This window comes from Hydra vulgaris, chromosome 06 (assembly GCF_038396675.1).
Source record: "Hydra vulgaris chromosome 06, alternate assembly HydraT2T_AEP".
Lineage (NCBI taxonomy): Eukaryota > Metazoa > Cnidaria > Hydrozoa > Anthoathecata > Hydridae > Hydra > Hydra vulgaris.
The window spans coordinates 17,704,377-17,721,023 of record NC_088925.1 but is presented as its reverse complement, the minus strand read 5'-3'; the positions used below and the strand labels follow the sequence as shown (position 1 = coordinate 17,721,023).

Below are 16,647 nucleotides of genomic sequence, written 5' to 3'. Positions count from 1 at the left end.
CTTAGTTTTAAATTAGTTTTTGATACAATAAAGTTGTTAATTGAAAATTTAGTAGGATATTTGTGTGAGATTTCACTAAAGTAAGACTGAAATACAATAGGAGAAAGCCCATGTTTTATTTTAAACATGACTTGTAGAACATGGTTTATAGATACTTCCTAAAGGACAGGGGCGGACTGGGAAGGGTTCGGCCCACTATTCCAAGTTCATTAGCGGCCCTATTACTACAGGTCCAACCCCCCCCCCCAAAAAAAAATGTTTGCTTATATTGTGATTACGGGCCTTTATAAACTTTGTGGGTCAACGGCCAAATTATCTTTTATACAAAATAATAATTACTGAATGTTATGAATATGTTAATGGTTTTTATACCATTATTATATTTATGTTGTTGTACAATATCTAAATAATTGATATTGTCATCAACATAACTTTTGCTAAAATCTTGTATAAATTAGTATGAAAACATAACATAAATACATAATAATATAATCAATGTGATAAATTTGATATAACATAAAACATAATTAAACAAAATAAAAGTAATGATACTTTATGGCCTTATGCCCTTATAGGCACTTAGATAGTTAGGTACAGTTAATATAAATTGAAATATTTAATATTTTGACCACAGCTTAGACATTAACGGTGATGAACTCTTTACTATTTCAAGTATGTCTTCAAATTCAATTTCGTCTAAAATTTCTTTTTCAACTGTCATAAGGAGAATTGCTTCCAAGTGTTCATTTCCAAGAGAAGAACGTAAACGATTTTTAATTATTTTCAATTTACTAAAAACACGGTCGCAATTTACTTGACTCACGGATAGTGTTAATACAAATTCTATGGCAGTAAAAAGATTAGCGTATAAAGAAGAATGCATATTAAGCGAATAAATTAGTTTGTAAACACACAAGAGACAAGAATCACGATTATGTCCATTATCATTTTCTCTCATAGACTTGTCACATCCTAAAAAAAAATGAATTACCTATTAAGTTATACTTGTTTATACACCTAGGTTTAATTTACGACCTACCTAAATTGTTTTTTATTTTACCTGTTCTGATATCAGTGGGAAGTTCATATAAATTATCATTAATCCCATCATCTTCTTCATGGCTATTGTCATCAATGCTATCATATATTACACGATTGGATTTGTTCAGCGGTTGTTTAACACTATTGTAAATACTTGCAAAATGTTTTAGTTCAGCAAATAACAATGGATGGTATACTGACGCCAAAGTAGACAATTTTTGTAACGCTGACTCTGGAAGATCATCTGATTTCAAATCCTTAAAATGTTTTGGTAAAAGATATTGCATGTCAACAATTAAACTTGTATTATTTATAAATCTTTCTGACAGGCTAGTTTTTAGTTGATCAATAATACACAGGAATACTTCAACTTTAAATTTTTGTTTGGGATTTATTGGTGATTCATCGCTACATATTTCGTCAAACATTCGCTTTGTACGTCTTATTCTGTTTTGCTTAAACTCGGATTCGACAATTATATCTTCAGGTAATTTAGCAGTTGTTAACTTGGTATTCATATCCGAACAAAATTTTTCTGATTCTAACATAACATCGTCAAAATTAATTTTATCTATTTCTTTAATAGTTGTTTTGACCATTTCCCATGCAGCAAGGAGGTCTAAATTTTTAGTTTGTAAATAAGTTGACGTAGAACCAACAGTAATAAATATTTTTAAAAGTACATATGGTTTTAAAATTGCATAAATTTTCTATTAAAGACGAGGCCTCGGATGAAGACTTTGGATCAAATTTACTTGATGTGGTAACAAAGTTAAGAGCACTAAGAACAACTGGATATAAACAGTCAGCACCACTGAAAACCCATTTTAATGCTTTTTCTTGTGACCACCATCGGGTTTCACCAATTTTTGAAGTTTTCTTAATTTATTCTGACCAGTTCCTAGTTGTTCCTGTTGTTCTTTCCAAACATTCATTCTTTTGTAAGAGTCTGAGAAGAATGTTGATAGACGATTCAATAATCCAAATAGTTTAATAGCATCTTTATCATCACAAGTATCACAAATGCATAAATTCAAAATATGTGCATAACACCATATGTAAATACTGTTTTCATTTTCTTTTTTATGTATGCATGAAGTCCATTGAAATCTCCTCGCATATTAGCAGCACCATCAAAAGACTTACCAACAATGTTTTTAAAATTAATCGAATGGTCATCAAAATATTTTTTTAATAATTCATACATGTCTTTTCCAGAAGAATTTTTTACTTCTAATACAGCAAAGAGACGTTCCTTTACTTTAGATTTAAAAACATATCGTATACAAACAGCAGCTTGGTCTGTAGACCCTATATCTTGTGTGCTGTCTACCTATGAACAAAATATTTAAAATATGTATTATATACATATATAGAAAAAAAATATAATTTCAAATAACATACTTGTATACTAAATTGTTTATCTCCCAATTCACCTTTAATTTTTCTTCTTATTAACTCTAATATAGCTAAGATAACTTTATTAACTGTATTCTTAGAGAGCATTGTTACTAAAGATCCTCTTCCTTTAGAATTATTAGAAATATTTTCTTTGCGCTTTTTACTACTTTCAATTGCAACTGTCAAATAGTCATTTAAAATTGAATCTCGCTTGGCTGTAAACTTTAAGAGTTCTAAAAAGTTTCCTCTATTATAGTTAATATTCTCACAGTTAATATTATATAAAGATTCAGATGAACCTGAACCTCTATAAGGGAGATTTTGTTTCCCCAAAAGCTTAACAATTTCAAAAACTTGCTCTAAAACATGAATACGTTCAAGTGCTTGTTTTTTTTTTTAAATTCATCATATTTATATTTACAGAATTTTCAATATTGTAATTATTGGATGCTAAAATATATGCATTCCACAGCTAAACCATGAACTTGACTATTTTCATGTGATTCAATGGTGGCATATATATTTTTGAAATTTGTACATCCAGAACAAAAATTACTAGCTAAAGAATTGAATACCATGCAAATTGTGCAATAAACAGCTTCTACATAATTATTGCCTTTACATTTTACAGTCAACCATTTTCTTGGTATTAAATTACTTTTTAGGTCTGTTCGATTATATATTCTGTGAAGAGACCAAGCTACATTTTCTAAAAACTTAGGTTGACAAGGGTGAATTGTATTAACAAACTCGAATTTTTGAACCACGGTTAAATTTTTAGGATTTGTTGGAAATTTTAAATCAACTTGTATAGTATAACCATAATTTTCCTACAAAAAAAAAAAAATCTCATATAAATTTAATGGGTAAACTAATTAAAATGGCAATAAGTAAATGTCCTCACAATAGGAATGTCAGTTGTCGATGTACAAACCGAAATAAAATCAGAACCAGTTTTTCCGATACTGCTATTCATAATACCTGTCTCATCATCTATAATACTATTGATATTGATATTAGAACGTATAATAATATCTTATACCTAATGCAATCAAACAATTAGAAACATAAGTTTTTTGTATTTTATAGTCTACAAGACTACAACACAAATTTATTTAAAAGTATTAGTTTTTTTAAATATCTTTGTGTACATTTTTTATTTATTTACATTTTATATATTTTAATATGGTATATAAGATACTGTAAAACTTTGTACTCACACTAGAAAATGTAGGATTTGTCGTTTCATCAGATTCTATTACTAATTCCAAACTTTTTTCATTGATGTTTAAGTTATTGGAATTATGCACAGTAGATGTACTAGTACATACAGGATCCTGTAATGATAATTCCAATATAAGTTATTTTGAATAAGAAACATAAGTTTTTTTATTCTAGTCTACAACACAATATTAAAATAAAAGTGTATAGCTAGGTTTTTTTTTATAAATACCTTCGTGTAAATTTTTTCTTTATTTACATTTAATATATTTTAATGTGGTAGGCAGTCTTGTTAAGAATACTTTTCAAATGTATTTGAATATAAATACAAATACTTTTTAAAAATATTCAAAATACTTAACAAATATTTTTTTTTAGTTCAATAAATTGCATATTATAAATGTTATTTTTATTAATAATTATTAATATATAATATATAATTAACACGATATGCAAATGTATAGATATTTAAACTTATTTATAAATGTTTCAATGACTAAATATAATTCTTTAATAAGTAGTAAGTACAAGTGTCCCGTATGCCATGGTAGAGAGGAGCAGATGGGGGTTTCAGTCATTTTGTTATCTGCTTGTGTTTTGGGAAACCTTATTTATAAATTCTCATAAGTCAAAACTATTAACATTAAATAATAATACTTTAGAAACAAAATTTAAATTAGTATATTACGAAAAATTGGTAATTGGAATTTCGAGTTGAACACTAGAATAAAAGTATTTAGTATTCTCGAATAAAAATACAAAACAAAGTATTCTTTAAATATTTAAAAATACACGGGTTGAAAGAATTTGAAAAGTATTTAAAATACAAGTATTCGAATACTTAACAAGACTGGTGGTAGGTATATAATATACTTTAATACTTACACTTGAAAATATAGGATTATTTGTTTTTATTTCGAATTCCGATGTATCATCATTAAAGTTATCTAAAAATGTTAATGCAATATAAATTAAAATAGGTACTTAAGAACTTAAGGTACTTCATGTCTTCATATATATTTATTATTTATATACATATACTACTATAACATACCCACTCAGAATTGAATTATATAAACTTATAAACTTACCACTTCGTGTATTGATAGTTGAACAAAATTGTAATTTCTTTTGTTTTGGATGACTTCCTGCTGCTTTCAGTTCGGCAATTCGTTTATCTCTAATTTTTTCCGCTCCTCCTTTACGATTAGTTTTAACTTTATTCATTTTTATTTTTTAGAATTGACTATTAGTCCGTAGTCGTATCTTATATTATACTCGTTAGGTTAATGCACCTATTGTACTTTCCGGTAAATGTACGACGAACAGTATAGGTAATACTCAACAACAAATTATTATTAAGTTAATAATTGTTCCAGCAGTTGTAGTCAGTTTCTTCCTGATATACACCACCACGGTACCACCCACTGGCCACAACCACACACACACGTACGTAAATACGTTGCTATCCATGGCGTATATTGATATTGTCATATAATTATGATATAATACCGATATCCGATAAGACGATAACGTTCGCAGAAACAAAATATTTTTGTTTGTTTTGAAATTTGATGTCTATTTATATTTTAATATTTTATACTATGTGTCTATGTGTTAACGGGAAACGGCCTCGTCCAATATAACAATAATTTATATTATATTATAAATTATAATAAAAGATAATAAAAAAAAAGTGCAAATATAAAATTATAGATCTTTGCTTGAGGCCCAAAACGTTTAAGCAGGTACCGGTCCACTGTGCTGTAGAATGGTGGCACACCGGGCCAGTCCGCTACTGCTAACAGAAATTGATTATACTATAGTTTTACGTTTCCGTAAAGGTGATACCCTTTATATTTTAATTAATATTTTTGGTAAATAGTAATAGTTAATTTCACGGGAAAAAAAACCATTTTTGGCACGTGTTATTCTTTCTGTTTCAGAAGGTTTTAAGACAACAGAAATCAAGCGTAACTTTTTTGTTATGTTTTTACCGATTAAAAAATGTTTACAAAATAAACTTACACAAATATACAAATACATGGCTGAGGCAAATAAAAGAAAAATTCAGTCTTACGGCTGAGCCCCTAAGAAAACAAAAAAATTATATATACAATGCAAAAATTACGAACTTCGTTAAATATAGAATACTTTTTATTCTGCAGATATACTAATATACTTAAAACTATAAAATAGATCTAATATTATAGATAAAATTATAAAATCATATAAAAAAAGAACAACGAATCAATGCATACACACTTTTGTACACACGTTCATAAACGTATATATTAGGAAAAACATTAATATAACATTTTTTTTAAATTTCAAATAAATATGATTGATACTAACTATTATATACATGATTACTTCTGATTAAAAGCTTCAGAAAAAATTTATTTAGTTATCTTTTATCAAATGTTGTAGTTTCATTTTATTTTTAAATTGGCAAAGAGAAAGAAAAGGTTTTTCAACTCGTAATTCAAATGCGTGTTCCACATATTAGATCCTTTGTTTGCGATTGAAAAATTATAAGTTATATATAATGATAAAGGTTAAGATGAAGTACATTGAGTATTTTATATTAGTTAAACAGAAACTTAGTGAGTGAAATTTGATCTTTTTAGTTGCACCTTTAATATTTTATTATTCAAATTTAGTGAGAATTTTTAGTTAGCAAAATTATTTCGTCAATTGTGCGGGGTTCACTTCTGTTGAAATTTGATTCACTTTTGTTGGTGTTTAAAGTTACAATGCTGTAATTAAATTAAAAAAAGTGATATAATTTTTTCATAGCTTTGTCAGATGTACTATTAAGTTGCTTTATAATCCCGTTCAACGTATCAAAGATAGTTCATAAAATGATCTTTTGCCATACTCTTGCTTCATGTTATATATATATCTTGGCTGATGCGATTGGAAACGTAGCAAGTATATTAAGCGTGTTTTTCATAGCTGCTGACAGGTTAATTTTTTCGTATTTAATCGATTTGTCTTTAATCAATTTTTTTTATCTTAAAATTATCATTTTTTAAATGTAAATTGTTTAAAATACCAATTGATTTTATTTTTTGTGCTATATACTAGATTCATTGCATTTACATTTCCATTTCGGTATTCTAATTGGATAACGACAACGCAGACGAAACTTTTAATAACCGGAATTTGGTTGTTTTCAATTTTATGGAGCGGCACTAGTTTATTTATGTGGGATAATACTAAATCTTTAGCCATCAAGGTCAACAGTATTTGTATGAACTTAAACCAAATTTATTATACTACTTCAATTTATGGCGTATATTTCACATCCGTGTTTATTGTGACATGTTTTTATTTTAAAATTCTATTTGGAAGAAAGTTTGCTACAAATTCACCAACCACACACCAAGTAAGTAAGAAAAAAACAAAAATTAAAAAGAAAAAGATATTATTAAAAGATTTAAAAGTGACAAAACTATTTGGTATTAGTTATTTAGCATTTCTCGTCGGTTGGTTACCAAGTTGCATTTTACAAACCATTATGCAGATTGATCAAAACTTCTTTTTGAAACTTCAAAGTCCAATACTTGTTGAGTGTTTAAATACCACTTTTATAATGATCTTACCGGCAATGAATTCCGCAATAAATCCAATTATATACAGCTTTTACAACAGACAGTTTTTAAAAGCATTCAAACAACTTATTTATAAAGTTGTGACAAAAAGAGTCACGAGGTTTCGAATTAATAAATAAAAATTTGCAAATTATAATTTATAAGTTATAATTTTAATTTATATAATATATAAGTCTATAAATATAATTTAAAGACTTTAAGTTAAAAAATTCAATATCATTGTTTAAAATCATTATATTTAAAATAGAGTAATGAAAGAGTTAATAAAGAAAAAGTGTTGATAATGTTAATATAATACTAAATAAGAATAATAAAAATTTAATAGTAATAATAATATAAAATCAGTTGGGTAGAACGGGGCAGATTGACCATAGAGGCAAATTAGCCCAGTCAAGTCTATTCAAAGACTGTAGTAATTCAAAAAATATAATATATTTATTGGAATATAGTTAAAAGTGTAGGGCCATTTTCACGATATCTTATACATTGAAGTAAATTTTGAACAGTATGATTGATGTTAATATGCTCACTGGTGTTTGATACGACGGGGTAGTTTGTTCCGATGCAAATTTAAAACCAATTATGAACAATCATAGGAGAACTTAGATCCATATATTGATTTTTATATTAATAGCGAGGAAATTACAAATTATAATTAATATTACAACTAATTATATTTCAACTTAAATACTTGAAATCCTGAAATAGATTTAGGTCTATCCTACATTTAAATATTTGAAGCATTCAAAAAAAAAGTTTGTGTGAAGTTTGAAGTTTTTTTACTCAGCACAAAAATGGGTTTTAAAGTTATTTGCCTCACAGAAACATGGTGTCACAATATAAAAATTGAAAACAATTCAAATTTTAAGCTAAATTATAAAGTAGTTCATCAACTTTAAAACTTAAAAAGAATGTGGAAGAGTATGCAACTTTATCCACAACTCATTAACTTATAATCCACGAAGTGATAACTATACACCAAGTAATGATTGCGAGTCATGTCAGCGTGGCCGAGTGGTTAGCTTGCTTAGCTCCTAAACAAAAAAGCAGTCATTCAAATCAAATCATTGCTAGCTAATTGTTTTTTAATCTTTTTCGATTTTTTTAAAATACCAACTAAAACACTTTTTAAGTTTTATAGATATTATATACATAACCTATTATACACTATAACAAATGAAAGGATTTTTAAAAAGCTAAAAATTCTAAAAACATCTAAACACCGCGAGAAATTTATTGCGTATGTGTAATGATTAAGATACTTATGCTATTAATAAGCTCAAGTAATTAGTCCTTATAAGCTACGGATGGTTTAAAAAAACTTATGGTCTGTAATCTAATAAAGAAAAAATTAATTTTTAATGAGACAGTTCGACTACTTCTGTACTACTGTGCTACTCCGGTGCTGTTGTGGAGGCAGAAGAAAAAAAAAGAAAGAAATGAAAAGCCCGTAGTTAGAAAAAACTTTTATTTTATCAAATGAAAGTCTTTTTTGCTACATTTGTTTTTTTGCTATAAGTATATACGGCCAGATTGAAAAAATTGAAAATATATTGTGTTAAGGGGCGGATTTGAACCCTTGCAAAACGGCACCGATGGCAGCGCATTAAACCATTGATCTATCAAATTTTACGCATATAATTGAAAAACAAACCATTTTATAAACTCCTATATCGATAGCAATCAACAATTTTCAAGCGGGTTCTCTTTAAATAAGCGCAGTTTTATTGCATAGGAATGTAGTTGCACTTATAAATAAACAATATATATATATATATATATATATATATATATATATATATATATATATATATATATATATATATATATATATATATATATATATATATATATATATATATATATATATATAAACAAAAGAGGATCAAAAGTTTCGCAGAGTTCAATTTAAGTAAGAAATCAAAATAGCCAAAGTTTAATGAAAATGCGTAAAAGAGAATAAATATCGCATCTATTTTTAAAATATATTTTGCGTTGCGTAATTTTGGACGATCCCTTATATGAGGTTTCACACAGGATTGTGTGTAATATTATAAGATTTTTCTAATAATTAAGTCTTTTTTGCTTAAACTGTTTTGTTTTGAATTTTTGTATATGTGTTAGTATATTAAAAAAAAATTGACAATATTGAAAAAAAAAAGAAACATATTGTCACACCCAAGTGGAAAATATGAAACTTCGATTTTAGAACTGCCCCTCTCCAGATAATTTCTGACTGCCAAAATTACGTTAAATTCTTCCATAGATCATTAAAAATGATTTTTCGTAGGGTAGATTAGAATAATATAAGCACCTAAATCGAAAATTGGTATATTTTCAAAAATAATTATGTTGGATACAAAATTTTTGCGAATAAACTATTTTGAAGGGTTCCTACTTTTGATCCACTGAGATATTTAGGCATCCAAAATTTTTTGTTAAAAACACAGAGGTTTTAAAAAAAGTAGCAAAAGTGCTCATATTACACAGACCACTTGGTAATATGAGCACTTAAATTAATTTAAAGTGCTCATATTCTAAAAATTAGTATATTCTAAAAATTAGTTCTAATTGTCAGGTTTGGTATTTATATATTTGGTAAAAATTAGTTCTAATTGTCAGGTTGGTATTTTTTTTACTTATTTAATGTTGTTTTTTTGAGCTAATGAGCTCAAAAAAACAACATTAGTATTCTACGAATTCCCTATATCAACATAATCTATCTTATCAAGCCTTTCATAATATATTCAAATAATGCAACCTAAATTAAATTTTTTTTTTCTTCTTTCTAAACTGAGTGTTATTTTTTTTCGTTTTTATTTGCTACATATATTTTTTGTAACGGAAGTATATTTTGCTTATATTTGTAAAAAATTGTATTTAATATGTAGTCGTGAATATATATATATATATATATATATATATATATATATATATAGATATATATATATATATATATAAATTTTTATTTGCTACATATATTTTTTGTAACGGAAGTATATTTTGCTTATATTTGTAAAAAATTGTATTTAATATGTAGTCGTGAATATATATATATATATATATATATATATATATATATATATATTACACCATTTAAGATATTACACCAGCATGCTTATTTTCATATCATAATAAAACTTTTGATTTTTTTCTATGATCTAGTTGTTACGAACAGATTCACAAAATAAAACAAAAACAAGTTGTATTTAGCCAAACATGGATCGATCTTTCGAAATATATTTCTTGACTTACACGAATTATTGTTGCAAATTAAGGTAAAAGGTATTCGTAACGTTCTTTATTCATCTAAAACAAACTGTGTTTATTTAAACAGAAATTTAGAATCAAAGCTTACAAACTGATAAAAATCTGCAAAGATGTTGTGGTCCTCCGTAAAATGAAACATAAAACATAAACTATAGTTACTAAAGAGTCTGGTTTACTTAGTATTTTTAGTATACTTAGTATTTTTATCAAAAACTGAGCAGGCATAGTAAGGGATAATTTGATGACTTCGTCAATTAAATGTATCTTTTTTTTTTGCATTTTTTTTTAAAACTATAGTTACAAAAAAAAGCAAGAAAAAGAAATGCAGAAAAAAAAAAAAAAGTAAATTTTTTAGGTTTAAAAATTTTGTACCATCCATCATTCAATTAGAATTGAGTTTCGAAGAATGCTTTGTCAGAAGGGGAATACCGAGAAGTTTATAAAATTTCTTTACTCATCCATAAGCAGTCAAATGATTGCACAGTAGTTTCTGAGCTGTATTTTATTTAAATTGCAATAGAGCTTATGTAGTGGATGCGTTGCAAAGATTCACTATTTTACTGCTTTTTACTGTTATTAACAAAAATAATAGCTTCTGGTCATTTCGAACAAAAATTATGAAAATCCTGTTGTCAGATAGAGATCCAATTTTCCGCCTAATTTCAAGTATCCTTTGAAGGTATGATCATTTTTGATTTTAAACACGAATCTGACAATCAATTAATTTTCAAAGTCTGTTGACTAACTGATCAGCGATTGTTTATACGCAAAGTCTTAAGTTAGATTAACTTCATCAGCATCATTTTCTTAATTTTTTTTAACTTCTGAAGTAATGACCAAAAGCATGAAATGTTAAAAGCAGCCGAAAATATATCAAGCCTATCGGACATTTTCCGGACAGACGAAGATGTTTTAAAGTTTGTTCAGTTTGCGTTGGATCAGTAGATATCAAACTTGGTTTGACAAGTAAAAGCTGATAGAGAATCATTAGACCATTTATGGCCTAATTTGGTAGTTGTTGCATATCCAGATAAAAAGCGTTTTTCATAAAGAACTGTATCTGGACTGTCAGGTTTTTTTTTGTTTTTTTTGCGGAATAGCATTTTCCTAATGATTATAATTTTCTTTTTCAGAAGAAAACCAGAAAATTTTTTTTTTTATTTTGATTATGAAAAAATACTGTTACAGTTCGCCATACATTTTTTTAAATATATTGTAACTTTAAAAATTGTTAAGGACTTCGCTAGCAATTAATTATACAAAATAATTTTAAATTGCTGCAAGCCCCTAGCAAATTTATTGTGAAACAGGCAATGAATGAATCGAGCAAAAAGTTCGAAAAGCATTATTAAACAATTTTGTATACTCAAACAAATATTGAATGAATTATTTAAATATGATTGATAGAGGATTTTGAGACTTTATTAATTTTATTGAGTGAAACATAAAATGATACCAAAATTGATAATTGATACCTAGTTTCAAATGGACAGAAGCCTTAAATTTGCAAACAATTAGAAAAAAAAAAAATTCTTCAAATGACATATTTTAAGAGAAACACATGTAGCATCGTTATTTTATATACGTGGTCAAACAAAAAAGTATTGATGATTTAAAATCGTCACCTACGATCATTTAATTTATTTAAAGGTTTAAAACGTTTTACACTTTTTGAGGGTTTGAATCCGTGACTGCCAGTACCGTATACGGTAGCACCGTTCCTCTTTTGTAGCTTATTACTGTTACTTGCATGGACACCTGTAATCACGATAAAAAATTCAGTCAATATTATCAAAAAAATTAATTTACAAACTATTATTTATTAATACTAAGTTATTATATTTAATATTAAAAAACAATAATTAAATATTAATTATACAAAATATTACTTTAATTGCAGAAAAGAATAACTATAGTATAAAATAATTATAATTAAAAATAATATAAAACGGATTTATGAATCAGAGCGATTAAGAAATCACAATCACTCATTCTTGGTTAAACATTGTTACATGCAAACATTGCTATAGACACGCTGTGCATAAAACACGAACAGTTGGATGTCAAAAATACAATTTAAAAAAATACTTATGCTGACCACTTATTTGTATTCTATATAATAAAATAACACTGGATTTAAAAGGTATTCAAATAAAAAATATTTTTAGGGATCCCCAAGACCTTAAATATTTATCAGGTCTTTAACATTATTGAAAAAGTCTTTAAAAATAGGTCAACCTGGGTTTCAATTAAAGTAAAACTGTATAAAAATTTTGAAAATAATAATCTTTTTATTAAAAACTATTTTTTGTTTTAAAAAACATTTTAACATCATATTCTACCTCTGTCAAGTTCAAAAAAACAGGAAGTCGTTTATTTACTTTGTATTTTTAAACAAATTTAAAAACTTCCAACTACAGCCAACACTTCTTCGATAGGGAGTTTATATTATTTTTATTCACCTCTCCTATACTGTGGGACCACTACAGCCGACGAAGCTAATATATACAATATCGGACAAAACGAGTACAACCAAATAATGCTAATTTAGTTTCTTTACATAAAAGTGCTGCATTTTTTCAATTTAGAGAAAAAACTATGTAACTGTTTAGAGACAAAGTTCTTCAAGTTTTATTCATCACAAAGTTCATTATTTGTACACGAAAATTAATAAATTAATTAAAAGTATTAAAAAAAGTTGATTTCCATCTGGACAAAACAAGTGCAACTTGGCAAAATGTTGACCAAGCTGTATTTCGCTATCAATATTTCGTGGCGAATCCTTTGTTGTCGATCACAGCCTTGCATCTTCGAGGCATAGATTCGATCAGGTGATCAATGAAACTTTGTGGAATCGCTGCTCAGGCCTTTTGGATTTGTTCAAACAGTTGATCCTTATTACGAACACCTTCACGATTAATTCTGCGGTTGACGATCTCCTACAGGTTCTCGATAGGGTTAAGATCCGGAGATTGAGGCGGCCAATCCATCACCGATAGGTGGTTGTCTTGAAACTACTGCTTGACTACTTTTGCAGTATGTTTCGGCTCGTTGTCTTGCTGAAAAACCCATTTTATTGGCATATTTCATTCAGTATGAGGTAACATAACATCTTTCAGGATATTTTTATACATGAAACGGTCCATTATTCCATCGTTTCGATGTATTGGACCTAGACCGTTAGCCGAAAAACACCCCCAGACCATTTCATTGCCTCCACCATGCTTCACGGTCTTATGGCAGTAACGTAAATCGAGGCGTTTTCCGGCCGGTCGACGTACACAACAAATGCCATCGCTCCCAATGATGTTGAACTTCGATTCATCACTGAACAGGACAGTTCGCCATTTCCGCACATTCCAGTCAATATGAGATGTAGCAAGCAGGAGTCTTTTCTTTTGGTTTTTTAGTGAAATCAGCGGTTTCTTTACAGGGCGTCGAGAAAACAATCCGACGGATCTGACGATCATAGAATCCTCTCTAGAAGTGGTGGAACGTGGTCTTCCACCTTTGTTATCTGCTGCCAACTTCCCCGTAGAACGATATTTGGAACATAGTCTTGATACGGTCCATTTTTTCACGCGATATTTATCACAAATACTTTTTTGTGACATTCCACTTACGTAATCGCCAATAATTTTCTTTCTTAGTTCCAATCCAAGACTGTCGGGAGCCATTTTTGCACTTGAAGTCATAAAAATAATAAAAATAAATAATCACGCTTCTCAAGGCTTACCGTGTTACATTTACCTTGTGATGATACAATAATGCTCTGTGGAACACAACTTCTTGGTTGGATGTGGACTGCATTGATGTAATGAAACACTTGTTGTATTTCACTTTTTGCATTGATGTTCTTCGATAAAACATTTTGATAAAACTCACTTCGATAAACTGTCTTGATAATACTGACTGATTGACTTCCATATACTGACTGAATTACATGTCGATTTACATGTCTCTTATATAGTAAAATGAACCTGTGTGAACCTGTTCTGGAAGATTCTAGATGCTTCTTTTCGATGCTTCTGAATGTTTCTGGATACTTCTGGATGCTTCTTCTGGAAACTTCTGGAAGCTTCTGCATGCTTCTGGAAACTTCCTTTAATTATTAAAAAACTTCTGTGACGTTGACACAGACCAGACTTAAGAAAATGAAACAAACCAAAAGTTGCACTTGTTTTGTCCGCTGCAAAATGGCACTTGTCAACGAAATTCTGCCTGTGTGCTGTCACCTGTCAGCTGATTGCTCATGTCATGGCATGCTATAACTCCAGACTCCTTAACTGTTTGCTGTGGTAGTATAGTTCGTTTCGTTTTTAAGACACGTAAAATTAGGAACACTTTTTAGCATTGTTCGATGTTGATTGCAAATGTTTTGTCCAATGCTGTATATATTTTTTAATTATTGTTACACCTGCACGAAAAAACGTTTTGAGTACGGTACTACCAGAGACACAGTGAGAAACGAACTCGGAATATCTTGCTTACAAAGCCAACTCAGCATCTTTAGGTCATCAATGCATAGAAAAAAATTAAACAGAAATCAATCTAGGAACGCGTTGGGAATGACACTAATTCCTCCTTTAAAATTTAACTCTACAAAATTTATTTTCAAGGTTTTGGGTTTTAAAGTAAAGAAGCATCATCAGACTATGAAAAACCAAAGCTTACAAATAAAACTCGGATTATCTATAATCAAGGTATCTGCCAATATCAATACTAATATCGTTACATTCAAAAGCTTAGGTAGAAAACTCTTTTCAGAGTTGTTGGAAGTTTTGAGGAACTTATGCATGATTGTTTAGCTACTGGTATTGATATAAATGATTCAAGTATCTTACTATGCTCTGTTATTTAGTATTTTACTATGTTCTTGAAACTATTTTGTTGAATTTAATTTTGAACAGACTTAAAAATTATGTTGTTTATTAAAGAATTGTTATCTAATATTTTATATTATTTTTGCCTATTATTATATTTAAAATTAAAAGTTAAATCTATTGATCGCCAATCGTAAAACATGTTTAAAACTAACTACACTATAGGATAATAAAGTTTTTCATTATTTACTGTTATAAATAATAATATTAATGATGTAAACATTTTTAGTCAAAGGGAAATATATATAAACTAAACATTTAAATTTTAAAATATTACATTAAAATTTAAATCATTCAAATTTTTATTGAAAAAAAATCTAACTTTGATTAGCTAATCAAAATTAAACTAATAAGTTTAAAGAAGTTTTTTAAAACTGTGACTTTTTTAAGATACTATGCAGAGAAGTTATGAGTTTTTTTAAAATGATTTAAATATAGTTTAAATATTGCTTGTATAATCAGTTTGTATATAAAAAAACATTTTCAATGTTTAATTCAATTTTTTACAAATTTAATAATCCTAAATATTATCTTTATTATCAAAAATGATAAGAAAATTTCAGGAAAATCCACTTACTCAAGTTTACATTTGGTGGAACAGTAAATCCAAATGAAAGTCCTACTTTTTGCAAGTCAATGGTATTTACATTAAAAATATTACGGTGCTGATGAGAAGCATAGGCTTGTAAATAGGAACGATACCCATCTTTTGCAGATTTATTTAAAAAGTAATTCTTTGATATAAGTTTTTCCAACTAATGAAAAACAATATTGACATCAACTTCTATTATTTTCTAGTTTTTTTTAAAAAACAAAGTAACCAAAATTAACCTGTGATTGTATGTTAGATATTTTTGCCTTAGAAAAATCGTATTCATTTAATGGAACCTAAAAATCAAAATTTAAAAATTGAAGATTTCTATTTACCATTTTAATGATACTACTTTTACAAACAAAAAAGCAACACTTAAATTTTTAAATGTTCAACAATTTTATAAAAAAATTAGAAACCTTTGCATGTTTTAGATAACGTAAAAATCCTAGCTCCTCTGGTAGTAAAAATAATAAAGCATGACCACGACCTTGAGATCCACGAGCTGTTCGACCAACCCTGTGTATATACTCCTATAAACAAAAAAAAAACTCATAAAAATGTTATAAATATTCTCATTAAATATGTTTCTGATTTAAACATAACCCTTTTTGTAAAAGCT

At 27.7% G+C, this 16,647-nt stretch overlaps 2 protein-coding genes across 4 annotated transcripts in view; both read right to left on the bottom strand.

Annotated features, from left to right (window-relative positions):
- Positions 1-346: 346 nt before the first annotated feature.
- On the bottom strand, positions 347-5,007 carry LOC136081691 (uncharacterized). Of its 2 annotated transcripts, XM_065799419.1 has the most exons (5): positions 4,755-5,007; positions 4,549-4,610; positions 3,663-3,779; positions 1,061-2,374; positions 347-972 (listed from the first exon to the last, which is right to left on the bottom strand). In XM_065799419.1, the coding sequence occupies exons 1-4, from the start codon at positions 4,888-4,890 to the stop codon at positions 2,075-2,077; spliced, it is 615 nt and encodes a 204-aa protein (XP_065655491.1). In that variant the 5' UTR covers positions 4,891-5,007; the 3' UTR covers positions 347-972; positions 1,061-2,074. The 2 variants fall into 2 exon arrangements, with proteins under 2 accessions (XP_065655491.1, XP_065655490.1); XM_065799418.1 differs by lacking the exons at positions 3,663-3,779; positions 4,549-4,610; positions 4,755-5,007 and having other exon boundaries at positions 475-972; positions 1,061-1,786.
- Positions 5,008-12,158: 7,151 nt separating this feature from the next.
- LOC100198795 (uncharacterized) overlaps positions 12,159-16,647 on the bottom strand; it is a 31,356-nt gene continuing 26,867 nt past the window's right edge. For both annotated transcript variants that reach the window (XM_065799416.1, XM_065799417.1), the window contains exons 11-14: positions 16,445-16,558; positions 16,265-16,321; positions 16,011-16,188; positions 12,159-12,308 (exon numbers count right to left, since the gene is read on the bottom strand). In XM_065799416.1, the coding sequence (XP_065655488.1) occupies positions 12,172-12,308; positions 16,011-16,188; positions 16,265-16,321; positions 16,445-16,558 (486 nt within the window). In that variant the 3' untranslated portion in view covers positions 12,159-12,171. The remainder of the gene's footprint in view (positions 12,309-16,010; positions 16,189-16,264; positions 16,322-16,444; positions 16,559-16,647) is intronic.